Below are 25,750 nucleotides of genomic sequence, written 5' to 3'. Positions count from 1 at the left end.
TGGCCGCTGAGCCTGCGCTCCGCAGTGGGAGGGGCCGCAGCAGTGAGAGGCCGGTGTACCGCAAAAAAAAAAAAATGTACTACAGAAGTTAAAGTGTCTTTGGATCTGATTGTTCAGAAAATACCAACTAAATACTGTAAATGATTTAGTTGCATCTCAGGGAGCCCTGTGGAGAGGGGAAACAGAACTGGCCCACAAGTCAGAGGAAGTCTGACCACTAACAAAGCACATAACCTTGGACATTTTCCTTTCCTGTTCCTCATAGGAAATGAAGGAATCAGATCAAGTCACTTTTCGTTTCTCTGTATAATTAATTAAAAATACACATTTTAATTAGTGTATACTTATACATATATGCACAATGGAAACTTTTTTTTTTTTTTTTTGCAGTACGTGGGCCTCTCACTGTTGTGGCCCCTCCCACTGCAGAGCACAGGCTCCGGACGCGCAGGCCCAGCGGCCATGGCTTACGGGTCCAGCCACTCCGCGGCATGAGGGATCCTCCCGGACCGGGGCACGAACCTGCGTCCCCTGCATTGGCAGGCGGACTCTCAACCTCTGCGCCACCAGGGAAGCCCAACCTTACTTGTTTTTAAAGCCAATGATAGTAAACAAAACAAAACAAAAAACCTAACAGTTTTGCTTGGTGAAGTATTTCTCCAGCTACCACCTAACAATTCAGAAAATCTAACGTAAATTAGCAAAAAGCACAAAGGAATTGTCTCTAATACTCAAAGACCCTGTCCCTGGCCAGTCATCAGTTTGCTATGTTCTAAAGGCAGTAATGGATATGTTTCCCAACTTGTGCCATCTGATGTTGGAGTTTCACATAAATGGGCCCATAGCTACAAAATCCTCGGAAACACTGTTCAAGTTAAATAGGTTCCTGTACTTCAGGACTGCTCAGAACCTTTAGTACACACAGCACACTGTGCATCTCCAAAGAGGCTGTCATTGGCTACCTTAGGCATCTACACCAACTCCATTTACTGAGCCAGTGTTTCCTACGCTTCAGTCCTAGTGTCTGTTTTTCTAAAAGAATCCACTGTTCTGAATATAAGTGGCTAGAAAACTGGAGGATACAGAAAGTAAAGACAGCCCATAGTGGAACTGACCCTGGAACCTTGACCTCATTTAATACCAAACAATCAACTGAGCTCACTAAGTACTTTAAAAAAAAGCAAAGCCCCCAAAGCCCCACTATTCTGTCCATGTAGGATGCTATTTCACACTTCAGAAGGTGTTATAAAATATGTTTCACAGAAAGTACCATCTTAAAAATATCTGTAAGTATGGCTACAGTAGATATAAGATTATTAATGTGAAAATAAATTTTCTCTCCATAGCTTGCTCTTTGACTCCCATATCCAAGAGGACTCTGACCAGTAACACCTTTGAAACAAGACTGAAATGTACACATCCCACAATACCAAGATTTAAACTTGGAACCCTTGATAAATTGATAAATTTCCACTCCATCTTTCCTTGGTTCATATCTCTATATTAGTTGTGAGCATTTTTGACTTTAAATCTCCCCTCCTTCAGCCAAATAAATTCCTGTGAAGAAGGGACCGTGTCTTAAATCCCCTTTTCAAAAAACAAATTCCTCCCTTACCTCACCTTCAACTCTTAAAGTTTCTTAGTCTCAGCAATAAGGACTCAGCAATAAAGCAACATCATCAGCAATAAAACAAGTGATTTCTAAAGTGTCTTCTACCTTCAAGTCTGTTTCTGTGATTTGTGAAAGACCAATTAAACTAAAAGCAAATTTATCCTCTAGCACCACCTAGTGGAAAACAAATAATAAGAACTGAACTGTATTAACACATATACACATATACACCCCTAAAGCGCTTTTCTGGATTACCCTAATTAAAATTTTTGAAACACATTCACTTACTGAATACCTTATGTACTAGGCACCATGCTGCTTAGATATTTAATATCAAGTTTATAGAAAAAAGTTCAGTTAAATGAGTTTGCTAATGTCACAATAAGCAACACAATCATGAACCAAGTTTTTATGATTCCATGGTTCTGCTTCCTACTCTGTAAGGAGATATCCATTATTTATAAAAGCTATCAAATCATTTCAAGTAGAAAGTATATACTGACAATTGTAATTCAGAGCTTCAAGATGCAGATCTTTTCCTGCAAGCACATCTTTTTAAAAGAAGCCTCTCAAGGGCTACGGGCAACTGGGTTTGCAGGACAGGATGCTGGAAGCTGCTAAAGGAATCGTGCATGTGATCACGGGTGCAAAGCTAGGAAAATCAACTTCAGATGTCAAGTAGGAAAAACAATTTTTTTTTTCTCTAATGGGAGGTGATAGTAATTTTTATAGTGGGTGTTTCCCCTTTATCAGGCCTGGGGGCTCCAAATCAAGTTCTCACTGTCCAGTTCAGAGGAGTTCACTGGGTAAAGGCCAAGGTAGGATGCTATATTATTCTTAATGCCTGTCTCATTCTTAACCAGTGGTCACCTTCAGTAAAGACCACATTACAGACGAGAGACCTGTCGGCTCATCTAAGGACACTTGGGACTCAGGGCAGAGTGCTGGCTGGCAGTCAGGAAGCGTGGGCGGAGCTCCTCTTTCAGATGGTGGCTGCTCAGAAGAACCTAGGGTGGGGACATAGCTCCTTAGTAGTGCTGGATACTCTGATGGGCACAATGTTGACCTGAGAAATAATTATCTACGTGGCTACCTTAGTTTGAAATACATAAGTGTATAGAATGTATATAATGGCTATTGAACTCCAGACTATTAAACTTTTCAATTTCTTGTAATAAACTTTGTGTTTGGAGCATTGCTCCCACACTGCTCTGCTTCTCTATCATTCCTTCTTTTTATTCTCAGCATTGTCATGACATTGAAAACATTTATCCAAGCTTTTCTGAACCCAATGTAAAGTTGTCCCTCGGTATCCTATCCATGGGACACTGGTTCTAGGATCCACAGTGGGTACCAAAATCTGCGTATGTTCAAGTCCCACAGTCATCCCTCTGTATCCTCGGGTCAGCATCCGTGGATTCAACCAACAACGGATAGCGTAGTCTACAACCTGTGGTGGCCTCGATCCACAGATGTGGAACCCATAGATACCAAAGACCGACTGTATACTTACTGAAAACAATCCTTGTATAAGCAGACCTCCACGGGTCACAACCCCATTGTCCAGGGATCACTGTATTAGCAGACAGACTCTGGGTGAGGACCTGAGAGGCAACTTGTGTTTCAGTGGATGACTTCAGGCTAACCACACTTTAGCAGCTCAAGCAGGGTTTTTGTTTTGCTCCCCACCCCCACCCCCGCTCCGCCAACCCCAATTCTTGCATTCTCAGCTATTAGCTGAAAATTAAAGTTGCTCCAAAAGTATTAGACTTCTGAGAATTAGTGGATGCTGTAAAGTTTTGTTTTAATAATTCTAAAAGCAAGTCTCCTGTCATGTCTAAATTAATCAAATTATTATGTTAAATGAAGTGGGAAACTTAAAACCTGAGTTCTCTTTAAACTTTACAGAGAAAAAAATGACTTAAGGAAACTGAAGGAAAGGAAGTCTGAAAGAACAGCTTTAATAAATTAATAAACTAATAAGGTTTTTAAAAATTAGCTTTTAAACAACAAAATCATAATATAATTCTGGGATTATGCTAAAAGTATACAGTTATCATATTTTAGCAAAAATGATTAAAGGGCAAGATAAAGGTGAATTTTCAGATAATGTGACTCTCTAAGTAGTTATAATTTATGTCAACTCTATGATTTAACACTTAGTTATAAATCCTACATATGATGCACACATATGCATGCTGAATTTCTCAATTTAATAATTCTGTAATACCGTTTGTTTGGCTTTTTGTAGCTCTATTTTGAGATCTCTACATTCCTTCCTCATCAGTTCCAGTTCTTGTTCCAAACCATGGATCTTCAGGTCACAGCTCAACTTTTCCACCTCCCAGTTGGATGAAGGTGGATTTAAATTTCTTATCACTACAAAAAGGATGGACATTAAAATTGTTATTTCTGACTTCTACATTGGTTGCAATTCGAAAAAGATTATGCTAATAAAATGCAGGTTAAAAGAAAAACCAATATAAATAATGAACAATTACTAAGTTTCTGAAAAACAGTAATTACTTTCACGTATCTATGCTAATAAGAAATCTAGCAATCTTATTTTAGAATGTATTAATTACCCCATCCCTGATTTTTGGTTTAGGTTAAAGAGCAAATTTGTCAGCCTGAAACTTTAAAATATACAACACATATCAAGCATATGCTGAAATTATAGATGGATGAATAATCTATATACGTCAAGGTTGAGAGTGATAAGAATTAAATGAAGTGAGTAAACTGATGCTCACTCAGCTCATCACTCCATCTAGTCCCTTTAGAAAGTATAAAGTTTGACCATCAGGCCTAGAACATAACTTCCAAACAATTTTATTCATAAACATTCCACTGTACAAACTCAATACCACTGGATATGGACTAACCCTTGACTTGGTTCCTTAGGCTCTGTACATAGAAAAAGACCCAATCAGCTGCCATGAGAGATCTCACCTCAACCTCCCATCAAAAGGTCTCTCAGAGGCCTACTCGTCAGCTTGTCTCATCAGAATGAATGTGCATGGGAGCAGGCTAATACCCATACCTCCCACTCTTAACTTTTCAACATAGCATCTCATCTGCACATTGTAACAACCTTTAGAAATTGGGGCGGGGGGAAGCAACTGTAACTACTCAATGACAGGGTGTCTAGCAGTGGGCAAGAGGCTTTGTAGAGGATGGGGTTCTACTCCTTTCTTCATCTACTTCACTGCAAACTAGCCCTGAATAAAAACCATCAAATTTTCTCTAGGAAAAGTACAATTTATATCCAAGGAAAAGTTAAAAGTTGATACTTTGTAAAAGCAGAGCAATTAATATAAGCCTAAAAATTAAAAAATAAGTCCTTAGGATACAGATATAGCAAACTGATCATGGATATAACACAGGAATGGAAAAATGTATTAATTGCGTTAGAATAATTGTAACACGTTTAAGTGGCCTACCCTGCTGAGTTTCCACCTCTGTCCTCAGCTGGAGGAGTTCTACTTCTTTAGATTGTAGCTGTTCATTCAATACTTTCAAAGATTCAGAGTTGTCTTTATTCTAGTTAAGTAGAGAAAATGCCAAATTACATTCAATAAAATCTATAGGTTGGTATTATATATTAATTTTCAGGTAGATGTTGAAAAAACTGATTCTATCCTTTGAAAAGCAAGGTGGGAAATGAACTCAGTTTTTCACTAATCTCTTTTTCTAACTTAGGACATATTATTCACTGGCTTTTAAAAAAAAACACAGTGATAAACTCTACTAAGTCATGATTTTTCAAAAGAAGTTAGTGGTGTTAGATGTACTTAAGACCTAAACATCAAAAAAAAAGGACCTAAACATCATTACATATTGAGTACTTATTTTGTATAGAAATAACTTAGAAATATTCCTATCAAAATGTTCTATTTTTGCCTTGACCATGCAAATTTTTTATCTAATAAGTGCAAATATCTCTCATTTCTAATTTTAACCTCTTGAAGGAGAAAACTCATTTACGACATACAAATACCATCCTTTTCAAACCAACTTACCATTTTATCCAATTTGCTCTTCAAATTATCTCTGTCAATGCAAACCTCTCGATATGCATGGTAGGCCTTATTTACTTGTTCTCGTCCCACAGAACTTGTTTCTTCATCCTTTCGAGCTCCTATAAGCTAATGGTATAAAATTAGAAGACAAGGCTTAAGAGGATATTCTACATAAGAAAATAAGTCAGTCTTCTATGGCTGCACAACTTACCTTAATTACTCTAATGCAGGGAATAAAGCCTGGACCTTAATTACTCTAATTCAGGGAATAAAGCCTGGACTACAATTAAGTGAACATTTCACTTCCACACAATTAAGCTTTACTGATTAAGAAAGTACAGAACAGATACTTTTAAAACTCTTCTTTCAGGCTTTTACTTAATCAGTATCTTATACTTTGTAGTAACTATTTACAATATTAATTCGTCATACTAAACACAGTACAGCATTCTTTCATAGTGCTTATGTGTTTCCAAGCCAGCACACAGTATTTAATTTCCATCATCAGAAAAGTAACAAGTTAGTGTGTACCTGACATTTTAAGGAATAGACGTGTTAGTTCAATTCCTATATTATTCCAGAAGAGAAATTATTAGGATTGTTGGTCACAAAGTACAAAAATATTTCCAATGTTACTTATACCAAATCATATTTTTCTACTGATTTTTAGAATAAACCTAACTACAAGCTCCAAAATGTTACCTTTTGTCACTCTATCCAGTATGTCACAATTTTATTTAATAGTCATTAAGAAAATTCATACGAATACAAAGAAATTGATTATTTTTACAACTGAGTCTTTTCTTACTTCCTCCAAATGAGTGAAACTCTACCAAGCCCTATCCTTAAGTTTTTATAACTAGATCATTTCCTTCCCGCTTTGTGCAAGCTGCTGTCTGTAACGTACCACTACACTGAAGATCTAAGGATCATAAACTATGATCTGAAGAATAATGAACTAAGTTAAACTTTAAAAATAAATGGATGCGTGAGGAAGATTTCCCAATAAATGGATGAGTGAGGAAGATTTCCCAATAAACTAAGTAGATCTGATGATTTATAATTGAATCAGCTACCTTGCTTATGTATTCCATAACAGTTTCTGCATTAAAAGGTGTAAACAGAAGACATTAATTCTTCAGTTAAATGCATTCTTATTACATGTGTTCAAGAACAAAGGAGAATGTTGAGGTAAAGATGTCAGTCGTGGTAAAATTTTAGTACTGACGAAAACATTATTAAACATATCAGAACAATGTTCCAGGAACTTCTTCCTTTGACACTTCATTTCCTTTGTTGGTATATAATTTTTTGCACATATTTAAAAATCCTGAATAAAATACATACAGCTATGAAGGTAAGGCAATCTGATAAAAAGAGGTAAGAAAAATATTTGAACTTTAATCCCTTCATGTTGTTAATCCTATTTTGCAAACATTCACCAAGCACTATGATAAGTGAAACACAGTAGGCTAAGTAAAATGCCCAGGGTTTTGAGATTAGCAGTGAGTTATCCTTAGAAATTTGGTACTCATGGAAGACAGAGCAGAAAAATATTTAAAATTTCAAATGCTTTGAATTATTAAGTCACAAACATAATGAAGGTAAACAGATAAATTACCTTTTCTTCCAAAACTCTTATTCTTTTTTTTAAGAAAGAGTTCTCTTTCTCTGAATCCTTAAGTCGTTTTTTGATGTCTTCATATGCAGTGACAAGGGCAAAATGTGAAGCAACAGATTCATCTCCTGAATATATTGAGACTGGAGTCACTGTATCTCTCCTATGGGCTTTTTCATGATTCAGAATGCAGATATCATCTTCTACCAGTGCATCCATGACAGCTATTTAAGAACATAAAATAGAATGTCTCATTGAATAAATGAGCAGAAAAAAGAAGGTATATTTGGAATAATGTGAATATTGGGGAAATGTTTTAAAACTCCTATTTCTTTTTCATTTTTTTATTGAGATACAGTTGATGTATAATACTATGTAAGTTTCAGGTGTACAACACAGTGATTCACAATTTTAAAGGTTATATTCCATTTATAATTATTATAAAGTATTAGCTATATTCCCTGTGCTATACAATATATCCTTGTAGATTATTTATTTTATACATAGTAGTTTGTACCTCTTAACCTCCTACCCCTATCTTGCCCCTCCCCCATTCCCTCTCCTCACTGGTAACCACTAGTTTGTTCTCTATACCTGTGTTATATTCACTAGTTTATTTTTTAGATTTCACATATAAGTGATACCATACAGTATTTGTCTTTCTCTGTCTGACTTGTTTCACTAAGCATAATACCCTCCAAATCCATCCATGTTGTTGCAAATGGCAAAATTTCATTCTTTTTTATGGCTGAGTAGTATTCATTCCATTGTACATATATACCACATCTTTTCTTCTCCATTCATCTGTCAATGGACACTTAGGTTGCTTCCACATCTTGACTATTGTAAATAGTACTATGAACACTGGGGTGCATGTATCTTTCTGAATTAGCGTTTTTACTTTTTTTGGATATATACCCAGGAGTGAACTTGCTGGGTCATATGGTAACCCTATTTTTAGTTTTTTGAGAAACCTTCATACTCTTTTCCATAGTAGCTGCACCAATGGCTTCTTGATGATAGCCATTCTGACAGATGTGAGATGATATCTCATTGTAGTCTGAATTTGCATTTCTCTGACGATTAATGATGCTGAGCATCTTTTCCTGTGTCTGTTGGCCATCTGTATTTGGAAAAATGTCTATTCAGGTCTTCTGTCCATTTTTTAATCAGGTTGTTTTTTTTTTGATGTTGAGTTGTATGAGGTGTTTACATATTTTGGATATTAACCCCTTATCGGTCATAACATTTGGAAATATTTTCTCCCATTCAGTAGGTTGTCTTTTCATTTTGTGGATTATTTCCTTTGCTGTGAAAAAGCTTTTAAGTTTATTTAGGTCCCATTTGTGAATTTCTGCTTTTGTTTCCTTTGCTTTAGGAGATAGATCCAAAAAAAAATACTGCTATGAATTATGTCAAAGAGCGTTCTGACTGTTCTCTTCTTTATGGTTTCAGGTCTTACATTTAAGTCTTTAATCCATTTTGAGTTTATTTTTGTATATCTTGTTAGAGAATGCTCTAATTTCATTCTTTTACATGAACTGTCCAGTTTTCCCAGCACCAGTTATTGAAGAGACTGTCTTTTCTCCATTGTATACTTTATTTAAAAAAATTTTGTTTTTTACTTAAGTATAGTTGATTTGCAATGTTCTGTTAGCTTCAGGTATACAGCACAGTGATTCAGTTTATGTATATATAATATGCGCACACACACACACACACACACACACACACACACACATGCCTGTAACGTTTGTTTTGCTTTATTTCAGACAACAGGAATACTAAGGGAAGGTTTTGTTTGTTGTTTTCAGGGTCTGGTCTTCCATCATCATCTATTTGCTTTTCTGATTTTATAACTGAAAGCTTCCAATTGCTCTCAACTAAAGTCAGAGTTTGGCATGTCCAGTGATTTGTTTATATCTAGGATTATAGGAAAGTTAGGCAAAAATAAATGTGTTTACTACAAATCTGAGTAGTTGAAACCTATGATTCAGTCATTCTTCACCAACACCAATTTAACAATTTCTAACCATGTAGGACAACTCCTTAAGTTAGATTCTTTGCCAGTTTATCAAGAAAGTTGAAAAATACCCCAATATGCCCCCAAAATGGCAGATCCTCATAACCATAATTAACTCCTGCTGCTTCCAGTACAAAACTGCACTTTCTCCTAATGATGGATAAAGAGTAAAGTTTTCTTCCTCTGAAGGGTTTACTTTTTCCTCTCTGGATTCAACTCTGTTCCAAAATAACAGTAAACATCATTCGAATCACATTGCTAGTAGCTGAAATCCTCATATTTCCTTTCCAAAAGGAAAGTATGGGTTATTCCCATACTGCAAACCTCAAGTAGGCATATGTGTCTCTATCTAACACTCTTTCACACACACATTATATCTTAAAAGAGGAACAAGCAGAATAAGAGCACATGGCTAGTTAAGTGATAGGATGCAGTCTAGCTTAAGGAGAAGTAAAATTGTGCCTATCTTAGACATCGACTTAAATCAAAATATCTTACTATCCAACCAAGTGGACAGGATTTATTCAACTGGAATCATTCTTTTTTTCCCTAAAGACAGCTGAAAAACTGCTCTACAGAGTTGAAACAGATGGTGTCCCACAGTTTGTGCACTTTGAGGATCCAAGCCTATATGCTTTTGCTTTACGCAAAGTTCTAACTAGGTCAGCAGTGTGACTTCCTACTCATTCATTTTTATCATGAAACAATCATTTACTCAGCAAGGAAAACCCAATGTGGGAGACGGCTGTGCAGTAAAATAATTGTTATGCCATAAAGGGAAGTAATATATTTGAGATAATAGAGAATGCTAAAAGGATTGAGGAGTGGGGAGGAGGAGGAGTTTTTAAAGAAGGTACAGGGAAAGATCAAATGACTCTTAACCCTGCATTCTTAGGTGAAGAGCGTGGTTATTTTTATTGTACTTTCTGTACTTAAATGTTAACAGTTTGCTAAGTTACAGCAGGGGTAACAAGTTCAAGGGCCTGAAAGAGTATGCGGAAAAAGAATGAGGAGGGGAATGACAAGAGATGAGATTGGAAAAACAGAATGGAGACCAACGGAGATCGTCCTTTATGATAAAGAGACTATAGGATTTGGTCCCTATTCTGTGGAATTTAAGAAAAACTTGGACATGATTCAAGAATGTGAGGAATACTTATACAGCCACTATAAAATATATTCATAATCAAATGTAGTATTGTGCTAAGTGTTTTACAAATGTTATCCCCATTAACTCTCATGATTACCCTATGAGGTAGGAAAATCTTATTACACCCATTTCACAGACGGAAAAACTGGGACCCATAAAGGTTATGAAGTTTAACCAAGATCAGCACAAAAACTTGGATTTCAGAGCCTGAACTATTAGTACTTTTCCCTCCCCAATGAATCTTTTTTTTTTTTTGCGGTACGCGGGGCCTCTCGCTGTTGTGGACTCTCCCGTTGTGAAGCACAGGCTCCGGACGCGCAGGCTCAGTGGCCATGGCTCACGGGCCCAGCCGCTCCGCGGCATGTGGGATCTTCCCGGACTGGGGCACGAACCTGTGTCCCCTGCATCAGCAGGCAGACTCTCAAACACTGCACCACCAGGGAAGCCCACCCAATGAATCTTTTACACACTAAATTCATCAAGAACTACAAAAGTGGGAACCTTTTGGAAGGTTTTTAAGTACCTTATATGGAAGGGAGTGTAATGATTTAACGATGTCACATTTTATAAAGTATGATAACTGGTCATTTTTAGGATAAAATGCATAGTCAGATTGCTTATTTTATATACTTATATCTGTTTCCTATTTTATTTATAAATCACCCAAAGTTGCATATGGTCTCTCTCTAAATACAAGAAAACATTATTTGCCTAAAAAATCTTTTTTCAAGTTTTATATCATTATTCTATATATTTATTCTATATACTATAAACATGACTTGGAATGCACTGTCCTAAAAAATTGCTCATCTGTCTTAAAAAGTATATGAGAAATAGCCAAGCACACCAAAGAGAAAATCCACTTGCATCACAGATACGCATCAAATTTTGTTTTAATAGTTGTCATTTAAATTTGTTATGAAATGAAAATGAAAAATTTAATTTCTATCCTTGCAAAAATAAATATAAAATCACATAAGTATCAGAAATATTAATGCTTATCATATTACTCCATACACACCCAACTTCTGGAGATTAAAAGCTGCAGGGCCAGGGAAAATGAGATCTCAGAAAGGTACCAAATAATAGAAGGCAGATATCCCACTGTATTTATTACTATACTGAAAGGAAAATTGCTAGCAAAGTAACAAAATAGGCTATGTGTAACCTTTGGCTTTATTGCTTATGCAAGCATCCTTCCTCAACCTTATTTCTACAGAGAAATAAAGGGAGCTGCAGTAGCCTAACTCACAGTAAAGTAAGATTCAGTTTTATATACTTTGTGATGAAATGCCTCTTCATGGGTATCCAAAGTATCCGGCCCAGAAAATTTGATTTTCTGCATAAATGGTAAAAGCCTAATTGGCTATTATTAGACTTACACTAGACAAAGCTAGAACATTCGCGAAAATTTATACTGTATCTAACCTTATTTACCATAACTTAAATTATCTTAAAATAACAAACCTGTATTTACTTTAATCTTTAAAAAGTGAGTACAATGAGCAGATTATTATCAAAGATTAGAATGATCAAAAGATTAGATAGTATTTTAAATAGCCTAGCAGGAAGTGATAATATGAATTTTTAAAACTTAACAAATGTCAAAAATATTATCCCAAAACAAGATTAAGTGGGCCTCTCTCTATCATGAAAGTCAATGATAAATGTATCCTACAGGGACATGCAACACAAAAAATGGTCTTTTACAAGAATATTCTAAGAAACTGGAGCTGACCTAGAGCAGTGTTTGCAAAGTGAGGAATGGACAACTGCCTTAGAATCATTTAGAGTTCTCTTCAAAACTACTGACTGCTAGGCTCCAGTGCAGATCTATGCAAATCAGAATGTTGGGGTGAAAATCATCAAACTGAACTGTCAGTAATCAGTCCATGTGACTTTAAGTCCCATTCCAATTTAAGGACCGCTACTGTAGTGGAAACAGAGCTAAGTGGATACTACGTGATTTACAGAATCCCAATGATAACTAGTACTCTTAAACATTTGTGCGCATGGTTAGTTCTATGTTATCAGTTGGTAAACATCACCTAACTTTTGTTTTTTTTTTGAACATCTTTATTGGAGTATAACTGCTTTACAACAGTGTCATCACCTAACTTTTGCATGGAGATTTTGTTCTTATTACAGAAAGTTACTTCATATTCATCATTTCATCTAACCACAATAATATAGGAGGATGAGATATATTTATCTATAGACAAATTTATATATAATTATGAAAACATTTTATATATTTGGCAATTAGATTTTGTTTCTTTTCAGAGGTTTACATAAGAGAAGTACAAATTAAGAGAATTAGAAAGGACTGAGGTGAAAGATGTTGACAATTGCTGAGAACAATGAAATTCCCAAGAACGATTAACAGTTGTTGTGATCACCCAATTCCAGTGTTGGGGAGGAGGCATTTTCCACATCAGCAAGCAATGATCTGGACACCAGCTGGGTGCCCTACAATTCAACTCAATTCTGACACTATCTACCTAGAGATGGCATGGGATTCCACACGTAAAGGGCTCAGTCCCACAAGACTTCCCTCTACTTCAGAAGCCAAAGGCAAGCCCAAGTTGCTACCTGTACTTCTGAGGGACCAGCTGCAAAATGGAGGTTCCAATGATTCCCTCCAATTCAGGATACCGATCAGCAAGTCCAGGTTGTTACCTGTACTTCTGATCAACTGGCTGTAAATCAGAGTTCCCACAACCTTCTTGAATTTGATTAATTTGCTAGAGCAGCTTAGAGAACCAAAGAAACCCATTTACTTACTTGATTACTGTTTATTACGAAGGATATTAAAGGGTATGAATCAACAGCCACATGTAGAGATACACAGGGCCAGGTGCTAACAAAGGAGCTTCTGGCCTCCTGGAGTTTGGGGCCAGCATAGTGGCATGTGGAAATGTTCTGGTTCACCAACCTGGAAGCTCTCTAAACCCTCCCCTCTTTGGGTTTTTATGGAGGCCTCATTACATAGGCATGACTGATTAAATCACTGGCAACTGATTCAACATATCTCACCCCCCCACCCTCCATCCCCCTGGTCAATGGGACTGAAAGTTCTAATTCTCTAATCACCTGGTGAGTTCCCCTGGCAACCAGCCCTCATCCTGCTGTGCTTTCCAAAAGTCACCTCATTAACATAAATCCAGTCAAGGTGGAAAGTCTCTTGTTATAAGTAACAAGATATCCATTTATGTCACCTTGATGGCTCTGAAAAGGTTTCAGAAACTGAGGACAAGAGACCAAATATTATGGCAAAAGATGCTCCCATGGCTCTTATCCCTCAGGTAATTCCAAGGGTTTGGGGAGCTGTGAGCCAAGGAACCATGGATGAAGACCAAATGTATATGAGAAATATATTTTGGTCAGATGAGTGACCACATATGTTTTTCTTACATATCACAATATCACAATATTAATGGAGAAAGATGGGCACAATCTGCCAGATGAGGTGGGTAGAAAAGAGAATAGCAGTTGCTGAAGGCTAGGGAAGAGATGTAAAAAGAAGAAAAAAATTCAAACATTATTAATCAGAATTCAGAAGACCTTAAATTTCACTCTTTTCTACAATCAACATTGAGAGGACTTCAGTTGAGGTATGCTATACATACTGGGGTGTGAGAGACTAGAAAACATAGAATTATTTTCTGACACCAGATTAGTCTTTTTTCTAGGAAAAAAATGATTATCCTGTTGTATTTAATCATCTTAATATTTCCTATTTATTGCTCACTAACCATATGACAGGTACTAGTGCTTCTGCATAGTAGGGGAAAATTCACCCCCCCAAAATATGTCTCTTTGGTTATGTTCTAAGAAATAAGAGAGGTGGGGAAAAACTGTGAAGACCAAGTAGGAGTTACTGTTTTGTAAGAAACATTCACATTTTTAAGGGAAATATCCATTTGTAAAGGTGTTTCCCTCTCTCTTCCAGAAAGCAAGGATGACCAAATGTCTAGAAACTCTTATAACAACCTTGTTTACTGTGCTCATTCTAGGAACCTCCCATAACTGACTCTTCCCCACCCTTAACATCCCCTTTTGTCTTTAGCTGAGAATGGTAATATTTAAGGCGAGGGCTTTGACCATTTTGGCAAGTTACTCAGTTCTCCTGGGTCTCTCCCATGTATACTTATTAGTAAACTTTTGTTTCATTTTCTCCTGTTAACCTACCCTCATGTCAATTTAATTCTTAGACCAGCCAAAGGAACGTGGAAGGTGATAAGATAAACTTCGTATTTTATGGCAAGACAAGAAAAATTTAAACATAAAAGTTTTCTCTGCCCCTTTGGACCTCCTCCCTCCCCTTTAGTGTGTGTTGTGCATCAGCATTAACCAGACCTCCTTAGGAGATAACTTCCTTTAATCTTTAAGGGGTCATGATGACCCCATGACCCACTGCTCACTTTTTGTACTTGGCAGATCTGGATTGTATAAACTGTCAATAACACAGCATTTAGAGTATAACCCTTTGTCTCAAAAACATGTAACTGTGCTTTGACCTCTAATGGGTGGAGCAGCCCTCAGAGCATTCTAAAAGACTGTCTTCCAGTACAATCACCAGGTTGGCTCAAATAATATTTCCCATTTCTTTCTTAGATAGACTATTGATTAATCTTTTTGTTGACATCCATGTCTTACCACCAGAGGACACCTGGCATCTACTGTGAACCAGTGCTCAGTACCAGCATGGGCTCATTAAGCCCCACCAGCTCAGATGTTCTGATGAGTTCTGATATTCAGATCTCATTACTTTTAAGCGATGATCCTATAAATTTTATTCAGGCTGTTTTTACTTAAGACTTGGGAGTCTTAAGGGTAACCGGTGCATTTCCCAGGCAGGGGACCTAAGGGGATCTGGGCTGGGCAGGAGGCCCAGGGAAACATAGGTGGCTAGGTTTTTGTTAGAGTTAAATTTTAAAAAACAAATCAATACATGGTCTGAACAAAACTTCTGCTAGTGAAATGAGAAACTGAATTAATTCAGGTCTGAAGAACAAGGGACAGCTGCTCCTTCCAGCCACAAGGTATTCTCAAGTGACTGAGAACCTAGTTTAAGTATCTGAGGATCAACTCTCATGATGTTGCAGTCCTACAGAGGAAGGGGAACCCACTACAACCATTAAATACTGCTCTTCCAGAGGTGCACACTAGAAAGACTGATTGTCTTGTGCTCTTGATGCTGAAAACTCAGCTTCTTGTGTACCAGTGCCAAATCGAATCTCGGAGACAGTGTTCTGAGTGAAGTAGAAGAGAATAGCTTTATTGCTTTGCCAGGCAAAGGGGGACAAAGCAGGCTCCTGCCCCAAAAAACTGTGTGTCCTGACCTGGGAGGATATGATGAGTTTATAGCAATGGTTCAAGGGTGAGGTTGCTGATAAGATTAGGGTGTGCCTCCTTTCATCTGGTCTCAGGTAATCTGCTTAATGAGCTTCTCTGGTTCCTTTAATGTAGTCTCAGGTGGTCTTTCTCTGGTATGAAGAATGCTGACATTTTAAAGAGCTTAAAGACATTGTTATGTGTATCCCTTGAGGGGGAACCAGGACCCTGCCCCAAGGCTGCACAATTGTTTCTTGGCTGCTCCTCCCTCCTCTCTGCATCCCCTCCCTTCCTGGATTAGTAACTGTTTGAATCTGCCCTCTGGAACTCAGGGAGAGTCATGGAGGCTGGAGTTAAGAAACAGGGTACAAGGAAGGCTTCTGTGCCCAGGAGCCCCACAGTGTCCTACTCAGTTTCACTCTGAACACTCTCAGAGGCTTTACTGGGGGAGGGAGAAACCGAGACATGTAGAAGAGTAGAACTAATCCAAGAGTAACTCTTCAGGGAGCGAGAGAGAAGCAGCACACATCCCATCCACCTTTCTATCCTCAGAAAGTTGTTCAGAGCATATCTCATATCTGAATTAGACTACCAAATTCATAATGGGAAACTGTGCCTTAAAGGCCAAACAGCTCCTAGAAAGACTGCCACCTATGGGGATGCCAGCTGGGTTTACCTATGCTTGCAAGTGCTTACTTAATTGAGAATTAAAGGATATCCTGCCCTGAAACAGCCAAGATGGGGCTCTTTTTTGGCTTTCCAAAACTGATTTTTGCATGCACAGTTAAAGAAAGCCAGCAGAAGCTAAGTTCTTACCCTGTCAGTCAGTCTCCTGGAACACTGCCTACAGGGTCTACTGGAAACAAGAGTGGTAAGAGTTTTTCCCGTTTCTAAAATTAGATTAGCATTAGCATGAGAAAATATCTGTAGGGCTAGCTCCTCAGTTCCTTTGAATTAGAAAGACTTGTAAATTTGAAGTTTTAGAGAGCTCTCATCTTAAATTATTTTATCTATTTTAATTGGTATGCAGAAGCCCCAGAAGGCTTCAAAATGCCAAAACAGCTTCATTGAAAGATTTGTTGTAGAAAGCTAATGAAATATTAATGTTATAACAAGTACCTAAAATAAACAAAAAAAATCCTTTAAAGACTGATGATCCCTGGTTGGGAACTAAGATCCCGCATGCTGTGCAGCATGGCCAAAAAAAAAAAAAAAAGACTGACATAACTACTGCTCTCCTCTAACCTCCCTTCAAGTACTCATTCTTGTAATCCTCTGTCTGAATTGCCTTCCACTCTGAAGACACTATTAAGTGGTTACCATTAGAAATGGAATCACCCGAGGCTATAAGTAAGCCAGTTCAGATCAGAGGCCAACTGAGGGCCACAGTTAAAGAATTTCTTAAACCCAGGGAGGATCCTCAAAAGTTTCTGTAAATGGATTACCAAGATGCAAGGCCACTGGTTGGACTAAACTGACCAGAGCTGATATTCAGAGCCTGATAGGAATTTTTTTTTGGCATTCTCCTCTAAGCTCAGTGAGGGAAAGAACATTCCAACATAGGTGGATGGGTAGGTCTTGATATCATTGCTGTGGCAATCCAATTCTTTGAGTAATTAAAAACAGGTGTCTGGTCTTCCCTGGTGGTGCAGTGGTTGAGTCCGCCTGCTGATGCAGGGGACACGGGTCCGTGCCCCGGTCCGGGAAGATCCCACATGCTGCAGAGCGGCTGGGCCCGTGAGCCGTGGCCGCTGAGCCTGCGCGTCTGGAGCCTGTGCTCCACAATGGGAGAGGCCACAACAGTGAGAGGCCCGCATAAAAAACAAAAAACAGGTGTCTTTTTTTTTTTTTAAATTACAAATCCAGTCTTTACAGAACCAGAGGTGTGGCTCCACAATTTAAAGCCCACCAGTCCTTTTACCACTCCCAAAACTTCCCTTTGATTTTTGGCTAAAACACCACTGGTTTTTAATCTGTGCTTTCCGGATACAAGGAAACCTTTCCCCTCGAGCTAATTATGACTTACAGCAATTTGGTAAATTACACCTTTGTAAGTAGAATTGAAACATTTATCTTTTCTCTCTATCCAACCACTCCCTCCAGAAATTGGAAACTCTTAGGTTCCCAGCACCTTTATCAGGTAAATAAGGAAGGCCACCTCCTGATAGGTACAGGAATCTCAAGGTATTTTGGGGATCTCAAAAAGAGAGAACTTCACCCAGATCTATAGATATTGCAGGCAGAATCTGTGGCAAGCCTTTGGTGTAATTTATCTGGCCTTGAGAGGTCTTTTAAAGGTTTAATCTAAGATTCCTTATGAAAAGTTCCAACACAGCCAATTTATGAGTCTATGTGGTCAATTACAGACTTATTTCGCAAACAAATTAATATGGCTATATTTGGTAGAAATAAGGGTAATTTTAGAGAAAAAGATTATGCTTCAGTGGATATTAAATTCTAGTTTTGCTAAATGAGGCTTTTTTTTTATATTTACCACCTAAGACTCACTTCTTAGATGGCTCCTTGTTGTTATGCTTTATTACTGTAAAGTTTAATTGAATTATTAAAACAATACTCTAGTTTGTTTCTAAAGCTGATCACAATAATCTATTTTTGGATGAAGATCAGATTCACCATGACCTGCAACCAGGAGATTATGCACACTGGAAAAGACATAAGATAAAAGACTCTGTACAGCCATGTGGGACAGGGCCATATCAGGCTTCCTCTCCTGAATGAACTGTAACTCTTGTCTCTGACACCCGACTTTGACTAACTAGGACCAGCACTACCAGACCAGAACAAGACAATGACATCTGAAGTAGACAGCTGACACAAGATGACCCAGGCCTGCACACTATTACTTTGACAATTGCTCACACTTTTGCTTATGAATCCAATGTATTTCTTCCCTGGGCTCAATCATTTGCAAGTTTCAAAAAAATCAATCCAAACAAACCATAGGTTTGTGGACCTAAGTCCAGTATTCCTAGTTTCCTTGGAGGATTTCTCCTCTCCAAGGCTCTAACTGGATGGCCCTTATTTTATTTTAGAAGAAACTCTAGTATTGTGCAAGCTACCCATTACCTTCAATATCACTAAGTGGGACCCTCTTACCTGGCCAATTAATGACACCTGTTCTGAACGTGCTAAACACTCCTTTTCACTAGATGAAAAGATATTGGGTAGCTCCTAATGGGACCTAATGGACTCATGGAACAAGTTTATGGCCTTGGCTGTCTCCAGGATGGTTAGAAAGATGTGCAACTGGTTTCCCTTGGGCTAAAGGTCACCTATGGGTAGCCTTGGAAACAGCCACTGCCAATTTGCCTTTAATGCTAGTGTGCTGGGTTTCTATCACTTTTCCAATAGTATGACCATTTGGCCGAGATATTTGTTAACTCATAACACCTATGAAGAGTCAAATTTCCACTCTGAATACTCCTCTCCCCAATTTAGAAAAAATACTAGGAAAATGTTATGATTTAGGAGGATCTTGGCTTAAACGTTTACTACTGACACTGTTACTCCTATTGTCAATCCTATATAGCTCTCTATAAATTAATGAACACGCACAACGCACCTGCAAGGTAGAATTGGCATAAGTCCTATTGGACAACTGGAATTGACCATTAGTCCTTGACAGACATCTCACTAGTACCACTCTGTAAAACAAGCTATTAAGACCCAACACCAAAGGACATGATGGACCCAGGGCACATAAGCAACCACCCTGGCATAAGGCAACCAAATATTTGATCACCTAATGCTATCAAAAGATTAAAGATCAAAAGGGGGAAGTGATGAGATAAAATTTATATTTTATAGAAGATAAGAAAAATTTAAACATAAAATTCTTCTCTACCCTTTTGGGCCTCCTCCCTCCCTTTGGTGTGTTGTACATCGCATTAACCAGACCTCCCTAGGAGATAACCTCCTTCTTAATCTCGTAAGAGGCCACAATGACCCATGACTCATTACTCACTTTGTACATTTAGATCTGGATTGTGTAAACTGTCAAAAATATGTCACTTGACATATAATCCTTTGTCTCAAAAACTTATATATAACTATGCTTTGACCTCTAAAGGGCAGAACAGTCCTTAGAGCTTTCTTAAAGACTGTCTCCTGGATTATAATCCTCAGGTTGGCTCCAATAATATTAAGGTAGAGGAAAATTTCTTCTGGACAGCATGCATTTTCCTACTTCTCAGGTAGGTATTATCTTCCTAATTTATAAACAAATCTTAGAAAAATTAAAATACCTTACCTACACCTACATAAAGAATCGGCAGCAAAGGTGGGAATGTGAACCCAGATAAGCCATCTTCCAAATTTATGCTTTTAATACCACATTCTGAGAGGCAATACAAAATTGAGTCTTATTTTCCCAATAAGAATCTGGACAAGGCAGAACTCAGTGGTAGAAAGAACAATGGCCTGAGATTCAGAAACCCAGACTCTAGTCTAAGAACTGCCACCTTTATTATTGATTAGTTTACCTCTCCAGATCTAAGTTTTCCCACTAATAAAATGCCAGGGTTGAACTACATCACTGAGATGCTGCTGCCCTTCCTATATTGTGAAGGCAAACTTTTAATGCAAATACAGTATGGCAACCTAAACAGAGAGAAGGGAATTCACTTTTACCAGGAACTGAGTAAAAGATACAGTACACATATTATGCCAACACCAAACTTGACTAGAAAGGTATTGTCACCACAGGTGAGCAAACAGAGGCTCAAAGAACTGAGGCAAATTTGTCTATACTCACACTGGCAGTATGTGACAGAGCTAGGGTCTGAATCAAGGCCTATTTAGTAGGCTCTTTCCTCGACTTTACATTGCCTCCTGAATTGAATCTTATCTAGAATTTTCATCATCTTTCTACCCCTCAAAAGCCAGACTATCCCTGTGCCCACTTCTATGGAATAAGGATTAAGTCTTACAGAGAGAAACCAACACCTTTCCCTTTTTTTAATGAAATAATTAAGGGCAGGAATGAGCTAACTGGTTTATAAAGAAGGGACTGTCAAGTGCCATTTTTCAATGCCCTATAATTCAGTGAGTGCCCAAAAATGTACCCAGCACCAGATATAGAGTATGAAAAACCCCACTTTCATTTTTATAACCCTCACCGAGTTATCTCACTAACTGCCTACCCACTAACTGCCTCCATCTAAACAACGAAGCATAATATTCTGACCCTTTAGCCAACTCTTATTCTGAGTACTAGTCGCAGATCTCCTAACTCTAACATGAATTGGAGGCCAACCCGTAGAACACCCATACATAATTGTAGGCCAATTAGCATCCATCTTATATTTTCTCTTAATCCCTAGTGTTAATACCAGTAACTAGTCTTATTGAAAATAAACTCCTAAAATGAAGTCTTTGTAGTATAACAAAATACCCCGGCCTTGTAAACCGGAAAAGGAGAAACTCACACCTCCCTAAGACTCAAGGAAGAAGCATTAAACCTCACCACCAGCACCCAAAGCTGAAATTCTACATAAACTATTCCTTGAAAAGGTTTATTGTAGAATAACCACCAGGCTACAGTACTATGTCAGTATTGAAAATTATTTATTTTATAATACTTTTGTTGTGTAAATCATATACACATGCATGTCCACATATCAATAATAGCGTCTTCCTGTAAATGTATACATATACATACTATGTATTACTGTGCATTCATTTATTTTCCCCACGAGCAGTTAAAGGTCATATTAAATTTTATTAATTTTACATATTACATAATATTATTGATCATACATAGGACATGTCATTAACGGTGATCTTTATAAGACATCTGGTTCTTACTTCAGGACCATTTTAACTTAAAATCGCCCACTTGTTCCCCTTAAATAAGACATCTCGATGGGTTAATGACTAATCAGCCCATGCTCACACATAACTGAGACTCCATACATTTGGTATTTTTTATTTTTGCGGGGGGGGGGGGCTGCACAGACTCAGCTATGACCTTAAAAGGTCTCGTCACAGGCAAGCAAATTGTAGCTGGACTTGTATGTATTTGTTATTTGACTAGCACAACCAACATGTGCAATTAAATTAATGGTTACAGGACACAGTACTCCATTATTCCCCCCGGGCTCAAAAAACTGTATCTCATAGTGGATCAAACCCCCCTTACCCCCTACAAAACTAACCATCTGCTTAGATATTCACCACCCCCCTAGACAGCTTCGTCCCTAGATCTACGAACAATTTTTTTCATAAATCAATACTAAATTTGATACAAGCCCCGTAATGAAATTATACGAACATCTTTTACACCCCATGGGTTAATGTAGCTTAAATTTTTTCATAAAGCAAGACACTGAAAATGTCTAGATGGGCTTCGCCAGCCCCATCAACATAAAGGTTTGGTCCCAGCCTTTCTATTAATTCTTAACAGACTTACACATGCAAGCATCCACATCCCGGTGAGAATGCCTTCCAAATCACAAAGATCAAAAGGAACGGGTATCAAGCACGCTACACTAGCAGCTCACAACACCTTGCTTAGCCACACCCCCACAGGACACAGCAGTGATAAAAATTAAGCCATGAACGAAAGTTTGACTAAGTCATGTTAACTAGGGTTGGTAAACTTCGTGCCAGCCACCGTGGTCATACGACTGACCCAAATTAATAGAGACACGGCGTAAAGAGTGTTAAGGAATCATACAAAATAAAGTCAAATCCTAATTAAGCTGTAAAAAGCCATAATTAAAACTAAGCTAAACCACGAAAGTGACTTTAGTACAATCTGAGTACACGACAACTAAGACCCAAACTGGGATTAGATACCCCACTATGCTTAGTCGTAAACCTAAATAGTCACAAAACAAGACTATTCGCCAGAGTACTACTGGCAACAGCCTAAAACTCAAAGGACTTGGCAGTGCTTCATATCCCTCTAGAGGAGCCTGTTCTGTAACCGATAAACCCCGATTAACCTCACCAACCCTTGCTACTTCAGTCTACATACCGCCATCTTCAGCAAACCCTAAAAGGGAGAGAAAGTAAGCATAACTACCATAAATAAAAACGTTAGGTCAAGGTGTAACCTATGGGATGGGAAAAAATGGACTACATTTTCTATATTAAGAACACCCCTTATATCCACACGAAAGTTTTTATGAAATCTAAAAACTTAAGGAGGATTTAGTAGTAAATTAAGAGCAGAGTGCTTAATTGAATAAGGCCATGAAGCACGCACACACCGCCCGTCACCCTCCTCAAGTATCACAGCAAAGCCCCAGCTCACTAACCCATGCTAAGCAACTATACGAGAGGAGACAAGTTGTAACAAGGTAAGCATACTGGAAAGTGTGCTTGGACAAAACAAGATATAGCTTAAACAAAGCATCTAGTTTACATCTAGAAGATTCCACAATCCGTGTATATCTTGAACCATACCTAGCCCATAGCCCCTCCCACCGCTACTACTACCATAAACTAATCAAATAAAACATTCACCATACATCTAAAGTATAGTAGATAGAAATCTAATCACCAATGGCGCTATAGAGAAAGTACCGTAAGAGAAAGATGAACGAAATATTAAAATTTAAAAAAAGCAAAGCTTACCCTGGCTACGGAATTGTAAGACTCTTTCTGGGTTAGCACAGGTATGAAAAGCAGTCTACTTCTTTTCATTCCTTTCATAAATAATACATCTCAATGCAACTGAGCATCTTCACCCACTAAATGTTACTAGTATTAGTGTTATTTACTCTCTAATAGTGATATGACAACTGTATTTTAATCCAAAATATAGGTACCAAATGAAAGAAAAAAATTAAATTACACTGGTTTCATTACTTCAAGAATTATGAAGTACTTCCATCAAATCATCTTATTTAATAATCATGACAATGCTTTGTGTTGGCATGTCAGGCAGTGTGCCTTGACTTTTAGGGGAACTAGCTCATTTGTTCTCCATAACAATTCATTAAATCTACATAAGACCTACGAGGTGAGCAAGAATTCCCTTATATCACAGATGGAGCAATTAAAACAGTGGGAGCGGGCTTCCCAGGTGGCGCAGTGGTTGAGAGTCCGCCTGCCGATTCAGGGGACAGGGGTTCGTTCCCCGGTCCGGGAAGATCCCACATGCCACGGAGCGGCTGGGCCCGTGAGCCATGGCCGCTGAGCCTGCGCATCCAGAGCCTGTGCTCCGTAACGGGAGAGGCCACAACAGTGAGACGCCCGCGTACAGCAAAAAAAAAAAACAAAAAACAAACAAAAGAAACAGTGGGAGCCAGTAATGAAAAAATGGTTAGCTGACTCTAGAGCTGCAAACTCTTAGAAACTATGCTTTGATGCCTTGGAGAGAAAGATTATTCCCATTTTAGAGATAGGGAAAATGAATTTTGGTTTCTTAGGCAGCGTCAAGTGAGTGTTAAATTCAGCACTCAGATTCTGAGTTAACGTTCTGACTTAATCCAGTGCATTTCCCATTTCACTACAATGTCTCTTTAACATTAAAACCTTACATTTGTGTACAACTTTCCATCTTAGAAAAACACAGCATTAAAATTTAACAACCCTGTGAAGGATGTACCATTCGTAACTTACAGACGATGTAAGGAGTGATCACAACAGGTTGGTAAATTAGACACGGTAAGTTTAGATAACAGTAATGTAAACCATGTCTTGAGATCTTATTCAGTCAAATTTAAAACTCTAAAAGTAAAAAAGCAAGCGTCTTCTATGTTTAAGAGGCAAGGATCAATTTCAATCCTAGTAGGTTGTCTTTGATCATCTCAGCATATCTCCAATATATCCTGGAGCAGTTTGTTTTCATCTGTATTACAGTTTCTGTATTTTCTCACTTCTAAGTATCTGAGTTCCTTGTTTGTAGGGACGAGAGACTCAGCCTACCTGGCATGTAGTAGCCACTCAACAAATGATGGAAAACCATCCTGAAAAAACCTAACATTACTGTTAGCCCTCGGTGATGTACAGGGGTCGATTTACATCACCCCAAGCAGGACCGTCCTAACCATACACCCCTCTTTGGTATCCCATTTAAATGCAGCCCCAATGAATGAAATAAAACTGCAGGCGCCACGGTAAACCAGAGCACGGTAAGAAAACAAACACTAGGGAGAACCGAGGACCAAGCGGGGCCCGACCCGGCTCGCGCCGAGTAGACGCGGTCGAGGATGCCAGGCGGGCCGCTCCCTGGTCCAAGGTCTGGAGAAATGACGCGTCTCTCCTCACCGGCGACGGCAGCAGAGGGTGGTCCCGGCACCGCCCGCGCCCCCTGGCCGGCCAAAGCGCGTCACTCACCCAGAACACAGGCTCCGTGGGGCCGCCCCCAGGGCCGCCGAGTTTCGATTCCCCAGCGTTTGGAAACGGACCAAAAACAAACCGGGTCGCTAGGGGTCACCGCGGGCTTCCTGTTTCCTCAAAGACAGCGCCGCTTCCCCGGCAAAGGCAGCCGCTCCGGGAACGCCGCGGAGGGACTCCCATTTCTCCCGCCTCGGTGGCGCCAGGGCCGGCGCGGCCGGCCAGTCGGCTACAGCCCGGGAGGGTCTGGAAGGAGAGCCGAGCCAAGGCCGAGGGCCGAGCCACCGCCGGAGAAGGCCGGTTACCCGGCCCCGTCAGCGCCCGCCCTAGCCCCGCGCCGCACAGGGGGAGCGCAGCGACGGGGCTGGCCAGGAGGGCGTCCGACGCACGACCGGAAACGGGGCCTCCAGTAATCCACGGCTCGGAGCCTGGGCCGCGCAAGCAAACCGGAAGTCAGGCCGGAGGAAGATGGGAGGGCGTTCGCCAAGCCAGTGCTGGGGCTGGGTGGGGGAAAAGTGCGCAGAAAAGGAGGGCGCAGCGTACTACGCGCCCCGTGAGCCTCCGCCGCCGGGTGGGCGGGGCCGGGGCGTGCTACGTGTCGTGAGCTTACGCAGCAGGGTGGGCGGGGCCGCGGCGTACTACGTGTATAGTGAGCTCCCGCGACTGGACGGGCGCGGCC

At 39.2% G+C, this 25,750-nt stretch overlaps 1 protein-coding gene across 1 annotated transcript in view; it reads right to left on the bottom strand.

Moving 5' to 3' along the window:
- Positions 1–25,494, bottom strand: part of AZI2 (5-azacytidine induced 2) — a 34,964-nt gene extending 9,470 nt beyond the window's left edge. Inside the window, exons 1-5 of the mRNA XM_065886140.1 lie at positions 25,072–25,494; positions 7,256–7,476; positions 5,635–5,760; positions 5,056–5,155; positions 3,843–3,991 (exon numbers count right to left, since the gene is read on the bottom strand). Coding sequence (XP_065742212.1) covers positions 3,843–3,991; positions 5,056–5,155; positions 5,635–5,760; positions 7,256–7,471 — 591 coding nt within the window. The 5' untranslated portion in view covers positions 7,472–7,476; positions 25,072–25,494. The remainder of the gene's footprint in view (positions 1–3,842; positions 3,992–5,055; positions 5,156–5,634; positions 5,761–7,255; positions 7,477–25,071) is intronic.
- Positions 25,495–25,750: the final 256 nt, after the last annotated feature.

This window comes from Phocoena phocoena, chromosome 10 (genome assembly GCF_963924675.1).
Source record: "Phocoena phocoena chromosome 10, mPhoPho1.1, whole genome shotgun sequence".
Classification (NCBI taxonomy): Eukaryota; Metazoa; Chordata; class Mammalia; order Artiodactyla; family Phocoenidae; genus Phocoena; species Phocoena phocoena.
Note: the sequence above shows the minus strand (reverse complement) of the source record. Positions and strands in the feature narration are given on the sequence as shown.